Source organism: Pituophis catenifer, unplaced genomic scaffold (assembly GCF_029215685.1).
Source record: "Pituophis catenifer annectens isolate HBS135680 unplaced genomic scaffold, rPitCat1.0.hap2 SCAF_1, whole genome shotgun sequence".
In the NCBI taxonomy this organism is placed as follows: domain Eukaryota; kingdom Metazoa; phylum Chordata; class Lepidosauria; order Squamata; family Colubridae; genus Pituophis; species Pituophis catenifer.
In genome coordinates this window covers 168,039,687-168,058,329 of record NW_027256881.1, presented here as the reverse complement: position 1 = coordinate 168,058,329, position 18,643 = coordinate 168,039,687, and the positions used below count along the sequence as shown (strand labels likewise).

The following is an 18,643-nucleotide window of genomic DNA, read 5'->3' as shown; positions in this document are numbered from 1 at the left end:
CTCCTGGGGACTCCATGTAGGTGGTAAATGTGTTTCAGGAACAGTTTGGATAACTGACGGGCTGAAGGCAGTCCACTACAAGGAATGAAGTGTGCCTGTTTGGAGAATAAGTCTATTACAGTCCAGATCACTGTATTTCCACTGCTCCTCGGTAGGTCTACTATAAAGTCCATTGCAATCTCCTCCCATGGTCTTGTTGGCTCAGCTACTGGTTGCAACAATCCAGGCGGGCACCCTGGCCTTGTCTTCATCGTGGCACAAATGGTGCAGCTTTTTACATAACTGTCTACGTCCTTTCTCATATGTGGCCACCAGAATTGCCTTCGTACTAGGTGCAGAGTCTTTAGGAACCCGAAGTGTCCTGCTGGTTTAACATCGTGGCTCCTCTTGAGAATCAGGATGCGTAAACTCTGTGGGACATAGAGCTTTGTCCCCCTCCATGCTAGTTCATCTCTTTTTGTCAAGAGATGTTGATTGTCCCGATACCAGGGGTCTGTCAGCGTTTCATTTTTTAATTTCGCAGTTAAGTCACTTGCAAGTTGGCCTTGCTGGTCATGTCGTTGCCGTCTGGTGACCACTTGGGCCGCAGCTTGGGTGGAGGGGATGATGGCATTCACTACCTGCTCCCGCTCACTGTTGTATTGGGGCATCCGGGAGAGGGCATCAGCCAGGAAATTTCTCCCACCTGGGATGTGCTTAAGCTCAAAATTGAAACGATTGAAGTATTGTGCCCACCGCACTTGCCTGGGCGACAGTTTTCGTGGGGTTTTTAGGGCCTCTAGGTTTTTATGATCAGTCCAGACTTCAAATGGTTTCTGGCCTCCCTCTAGAAGGTGCCGCCAGGTCAACAAGGCCCACCTTACTGCAAACGCTTCCTTCTCCCACGCCGCCCATCGCCTCTCCGTATCGGTGAGTTTGCGGGAGGTGTAGGCGCAGGGTTGTAGATCACCTTGGTTGTTGTTTTGGAGTAACACTGCTCCTACTGCCACATCACTTGCGTCTGCTTGGATGACAAAAGGCTGTTCTGGATCCGGGTGTTTTAAGACAGGTTCTTTCGCGAACAGTCCTTTTAGCGTCTCAAATGCCTGTTGGCAGGTCAGGTCCCACTGTAGGGGTTGTCCCGGGCGAGGTTTCATCGCTGGGCTTCATGTCTTTAGGAGGTCTGTCAAAGGTTTGGCAATCTTCGCAAACGAGGGGATGAATTGTCTGTAGAAATTCGCAAAGCCTAGAAAACTTTGCAGTTGTCTGCGGGTGCGAGGGGGCTGCCATTGTAGAACTGATTGGACCTTGGCTGGGTCCATCTCTATCCCCTCATTTGATACTCGGTAGCCCAGGTAGTCTAGCCGTGATTGGTGGAAATCGCATTTTGGCAGTTTGACATATAGGTTTGCCCGTAGCAGTTTTTTCAGTACTTGGCGGACGAGGGGTATATGTTCGTCTATGGTCTCCGTGTAGATAAGAATATCGTCCAGGTAGACGAGGACCCCTTTGTAAAGGTGTTCATGTAAGACTTCGTTTATTAACTGCATGAACACTGCCGGGGCTCCTTGCAATCCAAAAGGCATTACTTTAAACTGGAAACTACCCAGGGGGCAGTTGAATGCTGTTTTCCATTCATCTCCTGCCCTTATGCGTACTCGGTAATAAGCTTCTTGAAGGTCTAGTTTGGTGAAAACCTTCCCTTTAGCTAGGTGGGCTAACATGTCTTTCATGAGGGGGAGGGGGTACAAGTTGTGTACGCAAACAGCGTTGATACTTCGAAAGTCGACCACCAGTCTCATGGAGCCGTCCTTTTTCTCTTTAAACATGACCGGCGCCGCTACCCTTGGTTTCACTGGCTCAATAAATCCCCTTTGTAAGTTTTTGTCTATGTAGTCCCGCATTTCCTGCATTTCTCGGGGCGTCATGGCACACATTTTAGGTTTGGGTAGTTTCGCTCCTGGGATAATCTCGATGGCACAATCGGTCTCGCGGTGGGGGGGCAGAATGTCACACTCGGCCTCGCTGAATACCCCTGCAAGGTCTTGGTACTCCCTTGGGATCTGGTTTGCATTACAAGTGGTGGTGGGTGCGGCTGTCAATTGCTTTGCTGCACCTTCTGGGAGGGACCCTTGTGTTGGTGGTGTTTTCTTCTGTAGTGGAGGGCTGCTTTGGGGTTTCAGCGTGGGAGGGAATTCTTCTGGTCGGGGCGGCAGGGGTTGGGGCCCCTTTGCTATTCTCAGCCTGCGGGTTCCCTCTTGCCACCAAATGATTGGGCCCCATTTGTCGAGCCATGAGAGTCCCAATATGACTGGTTCTGTCATCTTGGGGGCTATTATGAAGCGGATTGTCTCCCAGTGATCTGCGAGTTCTAGTCTCACGGGTTCAGTCAAGTGTGTGGCGTACGTTCCTCCCACTAGGGACCCATCAACTTGCTCGAAGCGAATTGGTTGTTTGAGCTGTTTAGCTCGGATTCCCAATTTTAGAACTGTGGGTAGGTTGATTAGGCACCGTGTGCTACCCGAGTCTATTAGGGCTTGGAAAGTCTCTTGGGCCCCTGTTTTGGGGGCTGTTAGGCGTATGGGGAAAAGAAAAGGATGGACGGGTCCACTCACCATCGGGTCATCCTCGCCTTCGTCTTCCGTGTCATAGGGTTCGGGGAACTGATCTCCCTCATCTGGGATTCCTCTGGTTTCGGTCAGATGAGCGAAAAACTCAGGGATTTGGGGAGCTTCCTGCGGTACGTGGGTGACGCGCTTGGGCCCTCGTTCCGGTCGTGCTTTGAGCGGTGGAGCTGGTCCCGGTCTAGGCATTCCACATCTTGCTGCTATGTGGCCGCTTCCCCCACATCTGTAGCATTTCAGTGGGCTCCGTGGGGCAGTTGGTCTGTAGGAGGGCTGTGATGTTGGGGTTTCTCGTCTGTTGAGTGGCCCCTGGTCTGGTCGGCCTCTCTCCTTTCCCTCTGGTGGTTTTGACGTGTCACTCGCCCGCAGCCCTCTGTCGACTTTTATGGCTACCCGGAACCATTCAGCGAGTCGGTTTGGGATGTCACGATAGGCAGTCACTTGGGAAATTCTTTTATCTAGGCTTGTTCTAAAAAAATACACCAGCAATCGCTCTGGTAGGGGAGGCAGTGTCCCAATGACTCTCCTGAATTCATGGATATGCTCTCTGATAGGCTTCCCCCTCTGCATTAGGTTTCTGAGGTCGTCTTCCACATAGGGGTCCTCCTCCTCCTCCTCCTCATAACGGGCTCTCAATAGTTGCAAGAACCCATCCGCATTTTGTAGCTGGGGGGCCCTGTATTTGTAGAGTGATGCTGACCACCTCTTTGCTTCTCCCTCCAGCCCTTCCGAGATAGCATTCACTAGGGCTCTGGGGAAAGGGTAGAGGTGTCCGAACCGCTCTATGTATATCTCAGCTGAATCGAGGAATTGGGCAAGGTTGTCTGGGTCACCATCGAACTTCCCTCTGAACTGGGGTGGCTCCTCCCTCTCTGCCCTCTCCTCTCTGTGCTGAGCTCTGGAGGGCCAGCCCTGGTGTTGATAGTCCTCTGCCTCGTCTCTCATCCTGGGGTGGGGAGGTGCTGCCTTGTCTGGGCTTCGCTGCCATTCCCATCCCCAGCTCGCCCTTCCCAATTCACTTAGGGGTTTTTCTTTATCTTTTACTTTTGCAAAAGGGGATTCTGCCTCTAAGGCTTTTGGCACAGTCCCCGGGTACTTATCTGCTTCACGTTTCTTTGCTTGAAGTTCTGCGGGGAGGGAAGGTGGAGAAAGTTGAACCTTTGTATTTTCCAAGTTGGCTGGAATCACGACCGCTTCTGCTCCTCCCGTTTCTTGAAGCAGGCTTTCCTCCGATAGCTTGGCTTCAGCCATAGTCCGTCCGACCAGATGTCTGGGAGGGAACGGGATGATTTAAACTCAGCCAGCCTGGATTTGGAGGAGAGTTTGGCTGTCTGTCAGGTTTCGGTGCTATCTTGAATAAACTTCATTCTCAAACGCAAACTCTAATGAATCACTTTTATTTTAAGAATAGCCGAGTCCGACATTCCTGATTTCATTTTGCAGCCAAACTGGCCCCTCCTTCCAACCCCCTCCTCTTCTGCACTCCAACCCCAATGTCCCATTGGCCATCATGCAGATCCATCTCTACCTCCCGGCACGTTCTTTTCACAGGAATGTAGCCCCCCTCCTCGTCTCCCAGGAAACACTATCTGAACATACAAAACTAGGTAAAAGTTCATCTTGTTATGTCAGCGCTGGAAGAGAGCCTAATTTGGAATGCTGACACTGGGGGTGCGCACAGGAGATGGCAAGTGCTGGCATCCTGGGTGAAAGGGAAGCACTCAGAACACAGTCAGCCTGTGAGGCAAGATGATCCCCAGGGATGCCAGGCCCTGTGCGTGCTCTCTGTCTCCTGTGTATGTGCCTAGGGGAGGAGCGGGGGTGGCACCTCGCTGGCTCCAGGCCGGCCTCACAGATCTAAGGCTGAATGCGTTCCAGCCTGGATGGCCACCGCCATGCCCGGTTGGCCTGGGATGGACTGAGGTGCTGCAGGCCAGTCCTTCGCTGTTTCCAGGGTGGCTCCATGGGCCAGATATAACTACATCGCAGGTTAGATCTGGCCCAGGGGCCTTGGATTTGACACCTCTGCTCTAAGTAGTGAATCACCAATACAGTCCTTTTTTCTTTGGGGAAATTTGAGCTACTTTACTTATCACTGGAACATTTAACAAAATATTTTATTTTCAAGTGTGTCTGCATATTTCTTTCCTAGGAGAGGATATAAAATCGATTACTCAGTTCCAGAGAGAGCAAGAGGCTTCCTTCTCAGGTTTTTTGTTTTTAGCGTGATATGCTGCCCGTCCTCTTCAGCTTCCATGATTGGCTCGGTTTAGATAGAGATTTTTTATTCATCTTTCTTGCTGTGCTGTGTCTGGATAGAGACCCCAGAATTGAATAAGAGTTTGCCATGTTCAACATGTTCATCATTGGAATTCAGTGTCTAATGCAAGAGTGTCTGGAATTTAAGCAGTTTCTCTGAGATTTTTTTTTTTAAAAAAGAGTCAGGCCCAATATCATGTGTATTGACTGACTATAATAGAGAATCCATGCATGAAAGATGCTGCAAAGGTCATAAATGCATGCCTTAGTCAGCACCCCTATAACTTTCAACAGTTGCTGCACAAGGAAGTTGTAAGCTAGGTCTACCTGAACAGGCAATTTAATGACAATCCATCTCTAATTTCACCATAACATTTTCTTATATATTCATTGTCTAATACATTAAATAATGAAGGGGACATTACTCATTCTTGTCTCATTCCCTGCTCAGGGCTGAACTATTTATTAAGTACAGATAGTCATTGTGTTATGATGTAATGGGGATGAACTCCACCCCTTAAAAGGCATAAAGCCCATGCTGCTATATACAGTGTTGTATGCCACCTCAGAGAAAGGTAAGAAGTCAGCCCAATTGATTTGTTGGTAATTGACAAACACCTCAAGTACTGCTCTATCATTGCGTTAGCTCAGGAGTGTCCAAACTTGGCAACTTTAAGACTTGTGGACTTCAACTCCCAGAATTCTTCAGCCAGCAAAGCTTTGGAGACTCCTGCGTTAGCTCATTCTGCCATCCCATTAGTACTTGGATGAAAAGCTGAACTAAACCCCTGGGAAGACCCAAGTACAAACTCCCTCCAGAATTTGGCTGTGAAGTGGACCCCTCAATCAGATATGATTCTCTTTGGGATTCCATGCAGTCAGTAGACATGCTTCAGGAACAGCTTTGACAGTTTGTGGGCTGAAGGGAGGCCAGAACAGGCAATGAAATGAGACTGTTTGAAAAAAGATCAATCACTGTCCAAATTATGGTGTTTCCCCCGCTTTCTGGGAGTTCCATGATAAAGTCCATTGCTATTTCCTCCCAGTGTCATAACAGCTCGGCTACTTGTAACAGTCCCGGTGGCTTTCCAGGCCTTTTTTTCATTGCTGCACATATTGCGCAGCTCTTTACAAAGCTTTCAATGTCCTTTTTCATTGCTGGCCACCAAAATTGTCTTCATATCAGATGCCATGTTTTTAGAAATCCAAAGTGACCAGCTTGCTTGGCGTCGTGGTTTCTTTGCAGAACCTGGACACAGAGGGTGCTGGGGATGTATAATTTGGGACCTTTCCATGCCAACTCATCCTGGGAGATTAGGATTTGTTTGTTGTTGTTGTTTTTTTTTTAAAAAAAAAACAAATTTTATTTCATAGTCAGCATACATCATATACACTTAAACAAAAAATCAATCATATATATATATATATACATGTTTTTTCTGAGGTTTTCGCGGGTGTTTGTATGTAGGTCTTTGGTTATTCGGGTTTTCTCCCGCGTAAAATTGGAGGTTTCTTGGCAACGTTTCGACGAAGTCTCATTCGCCATCTTCAGGCTGGTGTTCTCGGCTTCGTGCTTCTAGGAGCAATGTGTGTGATCGCAGCTGTTTCTTCCTTTTAACTGCCAGTGGGGGTGTGAACTGATTGGGTGGGAGCTTGGCAGTGTTCTGATTGGGTGGGGGTTTGGCTGTGCTCTGATTGGATGGGGGGTTGGCTGTGCTCTGATTGGCTGGGTGTGTGTTCTGTTTAGGTGGGGGCTTGGTTGTGCTCGGGTCAGTCTGAGTAGCAGGGGGATTTGAGCTGGTGAGCTGTGTTGCTGTTGTTTGGCTTCGTGTTCGTGGCCATGCTATCTCTTCATGGTGGGAGTCAGTCTGCTTCATGTATGGATTGGAGGGGTTTAAGGTGGCTAATGATGCAGCTGTGGTCTGGCTTCTGTTCCGGGGTCGTGCTTCATCATCAGTGTGGGTTCGAGTCTGCTTTCTGCGTGGATGTGTGGTGGCTACATCCTGTGTAGCTCTCGTGAGTGTGGGTCTGGTGTCATTCTTTGTGTTAGGGACTCGTTTGTCAATAAGGGCGGGTTTCCAAATGGCTGGTAGGCGGGAGGTATCATCTCGTTTATTCATGCTGTGTGGACATTTTTCTATCTCGATGGCTTCTCTGATTATTCTGTTGTTAAAGTGTTCAGTTTTAAAAAGACCAGAACTATCGCCAAAACTGAACACTTTAACAACAGAATAATCAGAGAAGCCATCAAGATAGAAAAACGTCCACACAGCATGAATTTTGACAATTTAGCATATAGGTTTGCAGCCAGGAGCTTTTTCAGTACCTGGCGGATCAGTTTGATGTGCTCCTGCATCGTTTCAGTGAAGATGAGAATGTCATCTAAGTATACTAAGACCCCCTTATACAGATGCTCATGTAGCACCTTGTTGATGAGTTGCATGAAAACCGCAGAGGCTCCTTGGAGCCCAAATGGCATTACTTTGAATTGGAAGCTCCCCAGTAGGCAGTTAAATGCGGTTTTCCATCCCTCTCTTTGATCCTCATTCTGTAATATGCTCCCTCAGGTCTAGCTTGGTGAAGATCTTCCTCTTTGCTAGATTTATTTATTTATTTATTTATTTATTTATTTATTTATTTATTTATTTTATTATATTATATTTCTATACCGCCCTTCTCCTGTGGGACTCAGGGCGGTGCACAGCCGAGATAAAACATAACATATAAAATTTAAAAAACAGGTTAAAAACAATTAAATAATTTCAGCCCAGTAATTAAAATAACCCAATTAAAACCAAATTCAATTAAAACTGAGAGGATGGGATCAAGCCAGCCCAGCTAGATGGAACAAGTGTGTCTTCAGGGCCCGACAAAAAGTCCGGAGGTCTGATATCGTGCGTATCTCAGGGGGCAGGTCATTCCAGAGGGCAGGTGATGCCACAGAGAAGGCTCTCCCCCTGGGGATCGCCAGCCGGCACTGCCTGGCCGACGGCACCCTGAGGAGGCCCTCTCTGTGTGAGCGAACCGGTCGGTGGGAGGCTATCGGCAGCAGAAGGCAGTCTCGCAAATACTCCGGCCCTAAGCCATGGAGCGCTTTAACCAACACCTTGAAGCGCACCTGGAAGACCACAGGAAGCCAGTGCAGCTCATGCAGGAGAGGTGTTATATGTGAGCGCCCCTTTCTGGACCAACTGCAGCCTCCGGGTGCACTCCAAGGGGAGCCCCATGTAGAGCATTGCAGTAGTCCAGGCGGGAAGTGATGAGTGCTTGAGTGACCGTGCGTAGGGAGTCCCGATCCAGAAAGGGACGCAACTGGCATATCAGGCGAACCTGATAAAAAGCCCCCCTGGCCACGGCCGTCATATGCTCTTCTAAAGACAGCTGTGCGTCCAGGAGGACGCCTAAGTTGCGAGCCCTCTCCGTGGGGGCCAGTGATTCGCCCCCAATAGCCAGCGATGGCACCAGCTCGCTATATCGGGACGCCGGAAGCCACAGCCACTCGGTTTTGGAAGAGTTGAGTCGGAGCCTGTCTCTCCCCATCCAGGCCCGCACGGCCTCCAGGCACTGGGACATCACTTCAAGGGCATCGTTGGGGTGGCCTGGGGTGGAGATGTACAGCTGAGTGTTGTCAGCGTACTGATGGAACTCCATCCCAAAGCCATGGATGATCTCACCCAGCGGCTTTACATAAATGTTGAACAAAAGGGGCGAGAGGACCGACCCTTGTGGTACCCCAGAAACAAGGCGCCTCGGGGTCGACCGCTGCCCCCCTGTCAACACGGATTGCGACCGGTCCGAGAGGTAGGAGGAGAACCACCGCAGGACGGTGCCCCCCACCCCCAGCCCCTTCAACCAGTGCAACATGATACCATGGTCGATGGTATCAAAAGCCGCTGAGAGGTCTAACAGGACCAGGATAGAGGAACAACCCCTATCCCGAGCCCTCCAGAGATCATCCACCAATGCGACCAATGCTGTTTCCATGCTGTGCCCAGGCCGGAAACCGGACTGGAGCGGGTCCAGATAGACAGCTTCATCCAGGTACCGGGGAAGCTGCCGCGCTACCACACTCTCAACAACCTTCGCAACGAAGCGAAGGTTGGAGACTGGACGATAGTTAGCCAAATAGCCGGATCCAGGGAGGGCTTCTTGAGGAGGGGCCTCACCACCGCTTCTTTCAAAGCGGTCGGCAAGACCCCCTCACTCAGAGAAGCATTAACAATCCCCTGGAGCCAGCCTCATGTAACCTCCCGGGAAGCCAGTACCAACCAGGAGGGACACGGGTCCAATAAACATGTGGTCGCGTTCAGCCGTCCCAGGATCCTGTCCACATCCTCGGGAGCAACAGGATCAAACTCCTCCCAGATAACACTCTCAAGACCTGCCTCAGTCATCCCGTCTGGACTTACCCAGTCAGAGGCCAGGCCTTCCCGATTCTGAGCGATCTTGTCATACAGATACTGCACAAAGTCCTCAGGTCGACCCTGCAAGGGATCATCCCGCGCTTCCAGATGGAGGAGGGAGCGGGTCACCCTAAACAGGGCGGCTGGGCGATTATCTGATGATGCGATAAGAGTGGCAAAATAGCTAGATTTCACCGCTTTTATCGCCACTAGGTAGGTCTTAATATGAGACCTCACCAGTGTTCGGTCGGATTCGGAGCGGCTGGTCCTCCAACTACTCTCTAGGCGTCTTTTCCGGCGCTTCATCTCCCTCAGCTCCTCAGAGAACCAAGGAGCTAGGTGAGTTTGGTGCCGGGTCAGAGGCCGCAAAGGCATGACACGGTCCAAAGCCCCGGCAGCTGCACTATCCCAGGCGGCCACCAGGTCTTCAGCCGAGTCATGAGCCAGAGTCTCAGGAAATGGCCCAAGCTCCGTCTGGAACCTATCAGGATCCATCAGGCGCCTGGGGCGCAACCACCTGGTTGGTCCCGCCTCCCTGCAGCGAGGTGCAGAGGTTAGAAAGTCCAGTCGAAGGAGCGAGTGGTCAGACCATGACAAGGGTTCGATGACTATATCCCCTATATCAAGGCCACTCAACCACTGACCAGAGACAAAAATCAAGTCCAGAGTGTGTCCACCTATGTGAGTAGGGTCATGAACTAACTGAGTAAGGTCCATGGCCGTCATGGAAGCCATGAACTCTCGAGCCACCTCAGACATTTCACCGATAGATGGCAGGTTGAAATCCCCCATGACTAAAAGTCTGGGGGTACCAACCACCACCTCGGCTATGACGTTGAGCAGCTCGGGCAGGGCCGTTGCCACGTGGCAGGGAGCCTGGTACGCGATCAACAAGCCCATCTGTACTCCATGGCCCCACTTCACAAAAAGGGACTCAAATCCGGCTATCTGTGGAACAGTGGTCTCCCTCGGATCAAGACCTTCCTTTATAATAACTGCCACACCCCCGCCCCTGCCCTGGGCTCTCGGCTGATGGAATGCACGGAAGCCTGATGGGCACATATCTACGAGGGGGACTCCCCCCACTTGGCCCAACCAGGTCTCCGTAATACCTGCCAGGTCCGCTCCCCCCTCTTGAATAAGATCACAAATGAGGGGGGCTTTATTTACCACGGACCTGGCATTGCACAACAGCAGCCGAAGGCTCGGGCCCTGAGAGACTGAACAGCCTGGGGTGCACGAAGAGCTATGGGGACCGGGGCACGCCACCGCTTGAAGATAGCGAGTGCGCACCCCCACCACATGATACGGCCCCCTGCTCCCGCCATATCTGCCCCTCCCACTCAATGCATTGATGGAAAAGCCCTCAACAGAATGGACTCTAATGTCCCCCTTACCCCCGGAATCCGCACCCTCCATGGCCCCATTGACAGCTGGGCCGGACCCCTCCCCCCGCGGGTTAACCCCCAAACCCACACAACCCTCCCGCCCCTTAAAATCCCTTAAAAATCTATCAAAAAGTTTCCCTAAAAAACCCCTCAGCCAACATGTCCTTCATTAGGGGGAGGAGGTACATGTTCCACACACACACACACACACACACACACCGTTTATCTCCCTAAAATCAACACATTATCCCTATGGGAGTAGCCACATGGGATTTTGCCAGTTGGATGAAACTCTTTGTCCTAGGTTTTTGTCGATGTAGTCCCTCAGCTTTTTCATTTCCTTTGGGGTCATGGAGTATATTTTTTTGTTTGGGGAGTTTCACGCTTGGCAGGATCTCAGTTGCATAGTTAGTGGGGTGGTGGAGGTTTAGCATGTCACATTCTTTCTCACTGAACATCTGCTAGTTCCCAGTACATTTTGGGGATTAGCTGGGTCCCTGGCGGTTGCTCAGATGTGGCTATCAGGAACTTGTTTCCTTTAGGAGCTGTCCAGTGCTGGACAGCTCCTCCCTCCTGGCTGCTTTGAGGAGGGAGAAAGACTCTTCCTAACCTCATTTTCCTCTCTCCCCCTTCCCACCAAATCGTTGGGCTCCATCTGTCAAGCTAGGATAGTCCCAGAATTACTGTCTCAGTTATCTTTGGGACCATCACGAATTGGATAATCTCCCATTGTTGGCCCATCTCTAGCCACACTAGCTCAGTGAGGTGCATTGTGGAAGAACCTATCAGTGATCCATCGACCTGCTTTAACCTCAGGGCTTGGGACAGTCTCCTCGCTTCAGCACCGTTGGTAGGCTAATTAGGCACTAGGTGCAACCTGAGTCTATTAGGGCATCCACCTCTCCCTGAACTCCTGACTTTGGCCCCATGATTTTAGTGGCAAAGGAGCAGATGGCTTCACTTACCATCGGGTCGCCTTCACCCTCATCTTTACCGTCATAGGAAGCGGGCTGCTGGTCTCTCTCGGCCAGAGTTCCCTCTCCCTCGCTTGAGGGAGAGGAGACCTCAACGCAGTGGTGAAATCCAAATTTTTTTACTACCGGTTCTGTGGGTGTGGCTTGGTGGGCATGGTGTGGCTTGGTGGGCATGGAAGGATACTGCAAAGGAATCCTGCAAAATCAAACATTCCCCAGTTTGGCGCGTCTTCATCAGGGAATTTTATCACCCACTCTGCAGCTTCCCTCTCTAGGTTAGCAGCCATGGCATTCACCATCACCACTTCCAATGGGTAGGCCGGGGCATAGCAGTCTAGATGAGCCCACACCTGGTTGAGGAAAAATGCCAATTTCTCCAGGTCTCTGTCAAACATGGCCTTTATTTTTGGCAGGTCTACTGGTGGCAGAGGAGGAGTGGGTGCCCATGGACTAGGGAACCAGCCAGGGCCTGGGTAGTAGGCCCACAGAGAGCACCCAGCCCAGCCAGGAGGAACCCAAGGCTGCCTAGTCAGGCTTGCCGCTTATTGCTGTTGCAGGGGGCTCGGGCTTGCCACTTGTCACAGGGGCTTTGTCTCAGTCCTTGGCTTGCTACTGCTGCGGTCTGAGGGGGTAGACTGGCCACCTGGGCTGCCATGGTCAGGCTCAGGTTCCAGCGCATTAGGAGTGGCTGGGCAGCCCTAGCCACTATCACTAAAAGTGGCCCAAGTCAGTGCATCGGTTCTGTTCTCCGGATCTCCATGTGCTCGAATCTGTCCCTCAGCTGCTCAACCAACGGGCTGTGGAGAGCGGTCAGGTAGCCTCATTCTCTGTGCTCATCCCACTCAGCTGTTCTCTTTGCCTTTCATCTCGGGAATAGGGCAGCGGGCGATTGAAGGGACATCAGTGGGAATTCTGCTTCTGTGCCTTGGGAGCTCTCCTGCGCCAGGCTTCTCCCTCTGCTCGATAGAGGTCCTTGGTCTCTAGGGCAGCTTCTCATGCCGTTGGCCTTTCGGTCTTTTCTGCATGGATCTTCAGCCTGGCTGCTGTGGGGGAGGGCCTCTTCCGCAGCTTAACCTGTCGGCTACGCAACCCCTGCTGGGGCTGCACTAGGATTGGCAGCTGCTTCCCCTGTCTTCTCCATCTCCAAACCTTCCCTGAGTCTTCCACATCCACGCAATGCTGTTGGGTGGGCGCCCTGGGCTCAGGACCCTGGAATGGGTGCCCTAACTTCAGGGCAAGGTTAGGAGAGTTGGTTTAATGTCAAGGTTCCAATTAACAAACCCAAGCAAATCAGAACTCTGAGACTAGGATCCTCCTCAAAACTCTTCTTTATTGAGTACATCATATCGGCACAGCTTCAAAGGAAAACCAACTCTAAATCTTTCCCACAGTTTCAGTATAATTAAAATAGGAAATAACCCCATCCCCCAAGTGTCACAAGTCACATTGGCCAATTAGGTTAATTGGTGGGTCCTCCAGACACTCCTTCCACGATCTTATCCATTGCCAGTAGAGATGACCTTGGTTCTCATCAGAAAGCTCTCTGTTGTGTCTAGTAAGGTATTCCAAACTCCCTTCCCCTCTGTGTGGCAACTGAGGAACAGAAAAATGGCTGCTGCCAGGTTCGGTTCAAAGTTGACACCTAGTTGACAAGCACCCAAAGTGCAGTCATGTGACAGGGAGGGAGTTGACTGTTGGAGCTTCAAATTCTAATTGTAGGTCTGTCAGAACTTTGAATGGTCATTTAGCATTTGGGTAGTAAGTTGAGGACTAGTGTGTATTCCATTTTTTAATGTATTTATTTCCATTATATGCTTTCTTTACTGCATTCAGCATCCAACTTTCAATTCCATATTGCAAATCATGCTATAATTCAGTTATTCCCTTAATTATATGCTTTAAATAAATAAACAATATATATTAAATTTAGTTTCACACATTTATGCATTTCCTAGCAACCTGCTAAAGATCAAAAATCTTGTTTGAACATCTTGTTCCAGTATAAAACCTTACTTAGACTACTCAATTTTCACTCATTGTCATCTCTCAGACATTTTTAATATTGTCAGAATTTTATCAAAAATCATCCTTGGTATGCTTAACAAATTACTTCTGTAGAGAAGACCATCATATTTCATCTTCCATCAGCAAAAGTTAAAAATAGCCCAATGATTCTATTCCAGCAGAAAAAGTGGCCTCCCACACCCGTTGGCTATTAGTTCCATACAGAAAACCAGATCCAAAGTCTATGTAGCTGCATGTGTTGGACCAAATGTTGTCTGATATAGGTTTTTTTATTTATTTATCAAACTTTTATGCTACTCATCTCATTGAAGGCAACTCTAGGGAGGTTACAGAAAGTACAGAATAAAACATTAAAACAAAATATTAAAGTTAAAATTCAATTGAAATAAAACTAAGCAGGGTGGAGAGGGCAGGAGCAAAATGTGTACAGGGAGGAGATGGGGTATCCTCTACTCTAGTAGCTACCTCCAACATGCCATTGGGATACCAGATTTGTTGACATAGCCATGTCTTCAAGGCCTTTTGGAAGACCAAAAGGGTGGGAGTGGATCTGATTTTAGGGGAAAGAGGTTCCAAAGGGCTGGAGCCATAGCAGAAAAGGCTCTTCTTCTGGACCCACCAGCCAAAATTCCTTGGCTGAAGGGGTCCATAGTATGCCTGTTCAGTAAGCATAGATGGGGTGAGCTAATCCCATTAGGGTGACTTGGTTTCTCAGGTGTCAAATGTTTAAAAGGACAGAGTACTGAGCTTTGCATGCCACAAATGACTGTTACTAGACCTCTCAATCCCTATTCACATCAATTGGGATCGGCCTTAGAGAAAGGAACTTTACTGCAAGTGCAAGACTGCTGCCCAGTCCCAAACTAAGCAGCTGGCCTAAATGAGTATTGTATCGAAACCTGCTGAGAGACCATGGAGAACAGAATAGATGCACTCTCCCCATCTCACTCTCACCAGAGATCATCCACAAGTGCAAGTGCAACCAATGCTGTTTCTATCCTATAATCAGACCTGAAACCTGTCTGGAAGAGGTCTAGATAATCTGTTTCATCCAGGACCCTCTGAAACTGCCAAACAGCAATCTTCTCTACCATTTTCCCTAGAAAGGGAAGGTAGGAGACTGGATGGAAGTTGTCCAGACAGGTGGGATCAAGAGATGGTTATTTAAAGGGAGGGGGGACCAAAGGTTCTGATAATATCCCTTCTGCAGTGAAGAATGTATCACTAACTGAACCCACCTGACTGTCATCATTTTGGAGGTTTTCACCAACCAGGAGGGACAGAGATCTAATTGATATGTGGTTCACTGACAGCATTGAAGACCCTGTCCACTTCATCATGTCCAACAAAATCAAATTGTTCCCAGTTAATCTGAAATGCACTATACATGGGCTCCAACTGGGACAAATTTGAGTGACTTTATCCATCAGGTGTTTCACAAATTCCTCTTCAGGGCCCTGAAAATTATCACCTGAGCCCTCCTGTCCCTAGAGGGACTGCGATTCTGAACAGGGCCACTGGGCAACACTGTGCAGACCCAATAAGGGCAGAGAAATCAGGGTCTTTCACTACTTAAACCACAAGATAGGCCTAACTGCAGCTCTAAATTGTGTCCAGTTGGATTCATCCCTCATTTTACTCCAGTGGCCCTCTAAACATCTCTTGACTCTTTTCAGAACTCACAGTTCCTTCCTCCATGAACCAGGGGGGAATGTCAGAAGTGATGGGTCAAGGCAGGCCACACAGGCATGATCCTGTCCAAAGCCTTGGCTGCCCTTTGGTTCCAGGACATAACCAGAACTTCAGCAGGACCATGTGGTAATCCCCCAGGATATTTCCCAATTCCCTGTGGAGCTCATTTGGGTCCATCAGTTGCTGGGGACAGACTACTCAAATGGGTCCAACCTCCTACATAATAGAATCTCAAGAACATCAGGGCATGATCCCACCATGGTGGGATATAACATTAGATTCCCCATCTAATCATGTTGCCCTTCTTCTGACTAGATCATATCTGGTGTGTGACCACTGTCCTGGGTTGAATCCAGGATGATTTAGGGTAGGCCCATGGCTAACATGGTGACCATAAACTTCTGGGCCGCTTACAAGGCCCAACCCAGGGATAGTAAGTTCAAGTCTCCCAGGACCATAAGTTTGGGGAACACCACCACCAACTCTGAGATGGCCTCCAGCAGCTCAGGCAGGGAGGTTGCTATGCAGCAGGGAGGCTAGTGCACTAGCAGCAATCCCAACTGATCCCATGAGCTCACAATCAAAAGACCTGAGAAGCAAGGCCCCTAAAAGCCAAGAGGGATTCTTGGACCTCTGCTGCCCCCCTTCATTCCCTGCTTTGGGGTCTTGGTTTGTGCCAAACCCTAAACTTAGGGTCCCCGGCTTCTGAGTCAGCCAAGTCTCAGTGAGGCATGCCAATTTGACTCGCTCCTTCTCAGTGAGGGATAAGGGGACCCTCATTATTGACTGATCTGACAAACCCCCAGGCTCCCACGGATATGTTGTCCAATGGCTGAGAGTGAGCTCAGGGTTGGAACATGCTACCAATACTACACATTCGGAGCATCTTCTCCTGTAACGGCCTGCCTTCTAGTCTTGTAACATCCCATGCCCATCACCATGTTAATATGATGTCCTGCCCCACGGCCTCATCAGGCGATCATCCTCCAACCTTACGGTTGACAGGTAGTTATGAAGTGCTGAAAACAACTAATCTTGACTATGTAAATATTCTTCAAAATGACACATCTTGAGTCGTCAGTCATTTCTGTCATCTAAGACTCTTATATGGTGTTAAAGAGTTTATCTACTGAATTATGTTCCTGTCTGCTAATTCCTGTTCTAAATAGGAATAAATAAAGTTGATGGGATACCCAATCAAAGAGAAACAATTCTTCTAGACTAGTGTTATTTTCTTCCTCCGTCCAATCACAGTTACAACATTGCAAGCATATAATATTTGGGAGAGTATTTTTTCAAGAAAAAGTCACCAAGTTGAAAAAGTCAATTTAGATAATCTGGTAGTTATAATATCCATATACTGAAGTGATCCCAATATTACTGAAGCATAAGGGAATAACAAAAGATGTTTAACTGGCACTTTTGAGAGCAAATCTTTATTTATCACATTTACTGCTGTACACTTCACTGTACTTATAGAGTGGTCCCAACTTCTAGAGAAGTTTCTCCTGACATTCCTTGAATCTCACTGAAAGTCTAAGCCCTTGCCACTTGCCACTGAAGAAATATTCAAAAGGGATTGTTCCCTTTTGCAGGCAGGTTGGTACCTTCTTCAGGCAATATTCTATATCCTTTCCCTAGGAATATGATATTCTTAACTACATCAATTTCAGCCTGTTTAAAACTTAAAACTTTCTGGCCAACTGAGTTTTTAAGCTGATTTATTCATGAGGAGAAGATTGTAGGTAAAAGAGCAAGTTGATTTTAAAATATCAATATCGAATATTTTTCTTTTCTTAAGAGTTTAAAACTTTTGATCTCTACTTTAGGTGTTTGACATTAAAGACCCAATCCAAATTCTCTATAGACTTGCTCCAGAAAGGATGCAACTGAGTCAAGTTTAAAGACTGAGATAATCAGTGTCACATTCAGCATCTAATATTACTGTAGGAATGGATAGTTTTGATGACAAATTTTATATTACTTCCAAATCACATGTATTTTGTAATTTTAACAATGTTTTACTCTACTCTGATTCCTCCAGGCTCTCTAACATCACTGTTTGTCAGGCTTCCATGTGGTGGCATTGGGGTAAGCATTTTTTCTTATTTGATCAAGTAATGCAGCAAGTCTTGATTAAACATATTGATTAAACTGACTAAATATACAATTCTCATTTTTATTATAGAACTATACTATAGAACTCATACACTAGTGACCAAAATTGTGGAAACTTTTTGGGAAAAGTGTATTTTTGAGGTTTGATGGCTAACAACACCACTTTTTTTTTTTTTTTTGAGTTTCAAGATAATCATATTCCACTGCTGGAATGGCCTGGGAATAGCCCAGACCTTAATCCAATTGAAAATCTATGGAGCCGACTAAAGAAACTTGCTAGTCAGAAGCAACCCAGCAATAAAACCCAGTTAATAGAAGCAATCATTCAATCTTGGTTTCACATTATAACAGCTGCAGAACTAAAAGACTTGGTTTACTCCATGGGAAGACATTGTAAAGCCGTAAGTCATGCTAAAGGTTACCCAACTAAGTATTAACTAAGGTGATAATTTTTGTATATCTCATTTTTTCTATGTGTTTCACTTTTCTTCTTTATACTGTAACTGCTATTCTAATAGCAAATCCTTCATAAAAGTTATTGCATTACATTCTTGATTAAATTATCTTTCCATTGATATATAATTTTAAGGTACTACTCCAAAAAAAAAAGTGGTGTTATTTGCTAGTTTAGAAAAAACACTTTTCCCAAAAGGTTTTGACAATTTTGCCACTACTATATTTGTAGAACCCCAAAGTTCTATAAATTTTGGGGTAAACACTCTATTCAATAAATATTATACATAACTGAAATATTTCCATCTCTATTGAGGCTCCCTATTTCACAAAGACTTGTTCATATCAGAGGAAGCACATAATTTTGTTCCAAGTAATGTTTCATATTGTTTCATTATTTCATATCAACATGCTGTTTTGAAATTTTGCTTTTTTTTTTTCAATAAAGAAGCTTTATTGTAATTAGAAGTGTGAAGAGACTCCATGCATTTTGTTTTTAAATATACATCTGGTACTTTGGCTTCTCTGATGATTCTTACATTTAAGATTCACACTACCTATATAATTTATCTCAAATCTTAAAAACAACATCAACATAGTAATTACAAATTATGTAAATTGTTCAGGCCTCAAAATAGATTTTGACTCAGAATGAACTAAGACTTGCAACAAATGTAAAAAACAATAAAAATGTTTCTTTCAACATGGAAAAAACAAGAAAAAAGTCA

At 47.5% G+C, this 18,643-nt stretch overlaps 1 protein-coding gene across 1 annotated transcript in view; it reads left to right on the top strand.

Moving 5' to 3' along the window:
* Window positions 1-18,643, top strand: part of HDAC4 (histone deacetylase 4) — a 423,752-nt gene that overhangs the window by 332,501 nt on the left and 72,608 nt on the right. The window contains exon 16 of the mRNA XM_070933431.1: window positions 17,389-17,435. Within this exon, the coding sequence (XP_070789532.1) occupies window positions 17,389-17,435 (47 nt within the window). The remainder of the gene's footprint in view (window positions 1-17,388; window positions 17,436-18,643) is intronic.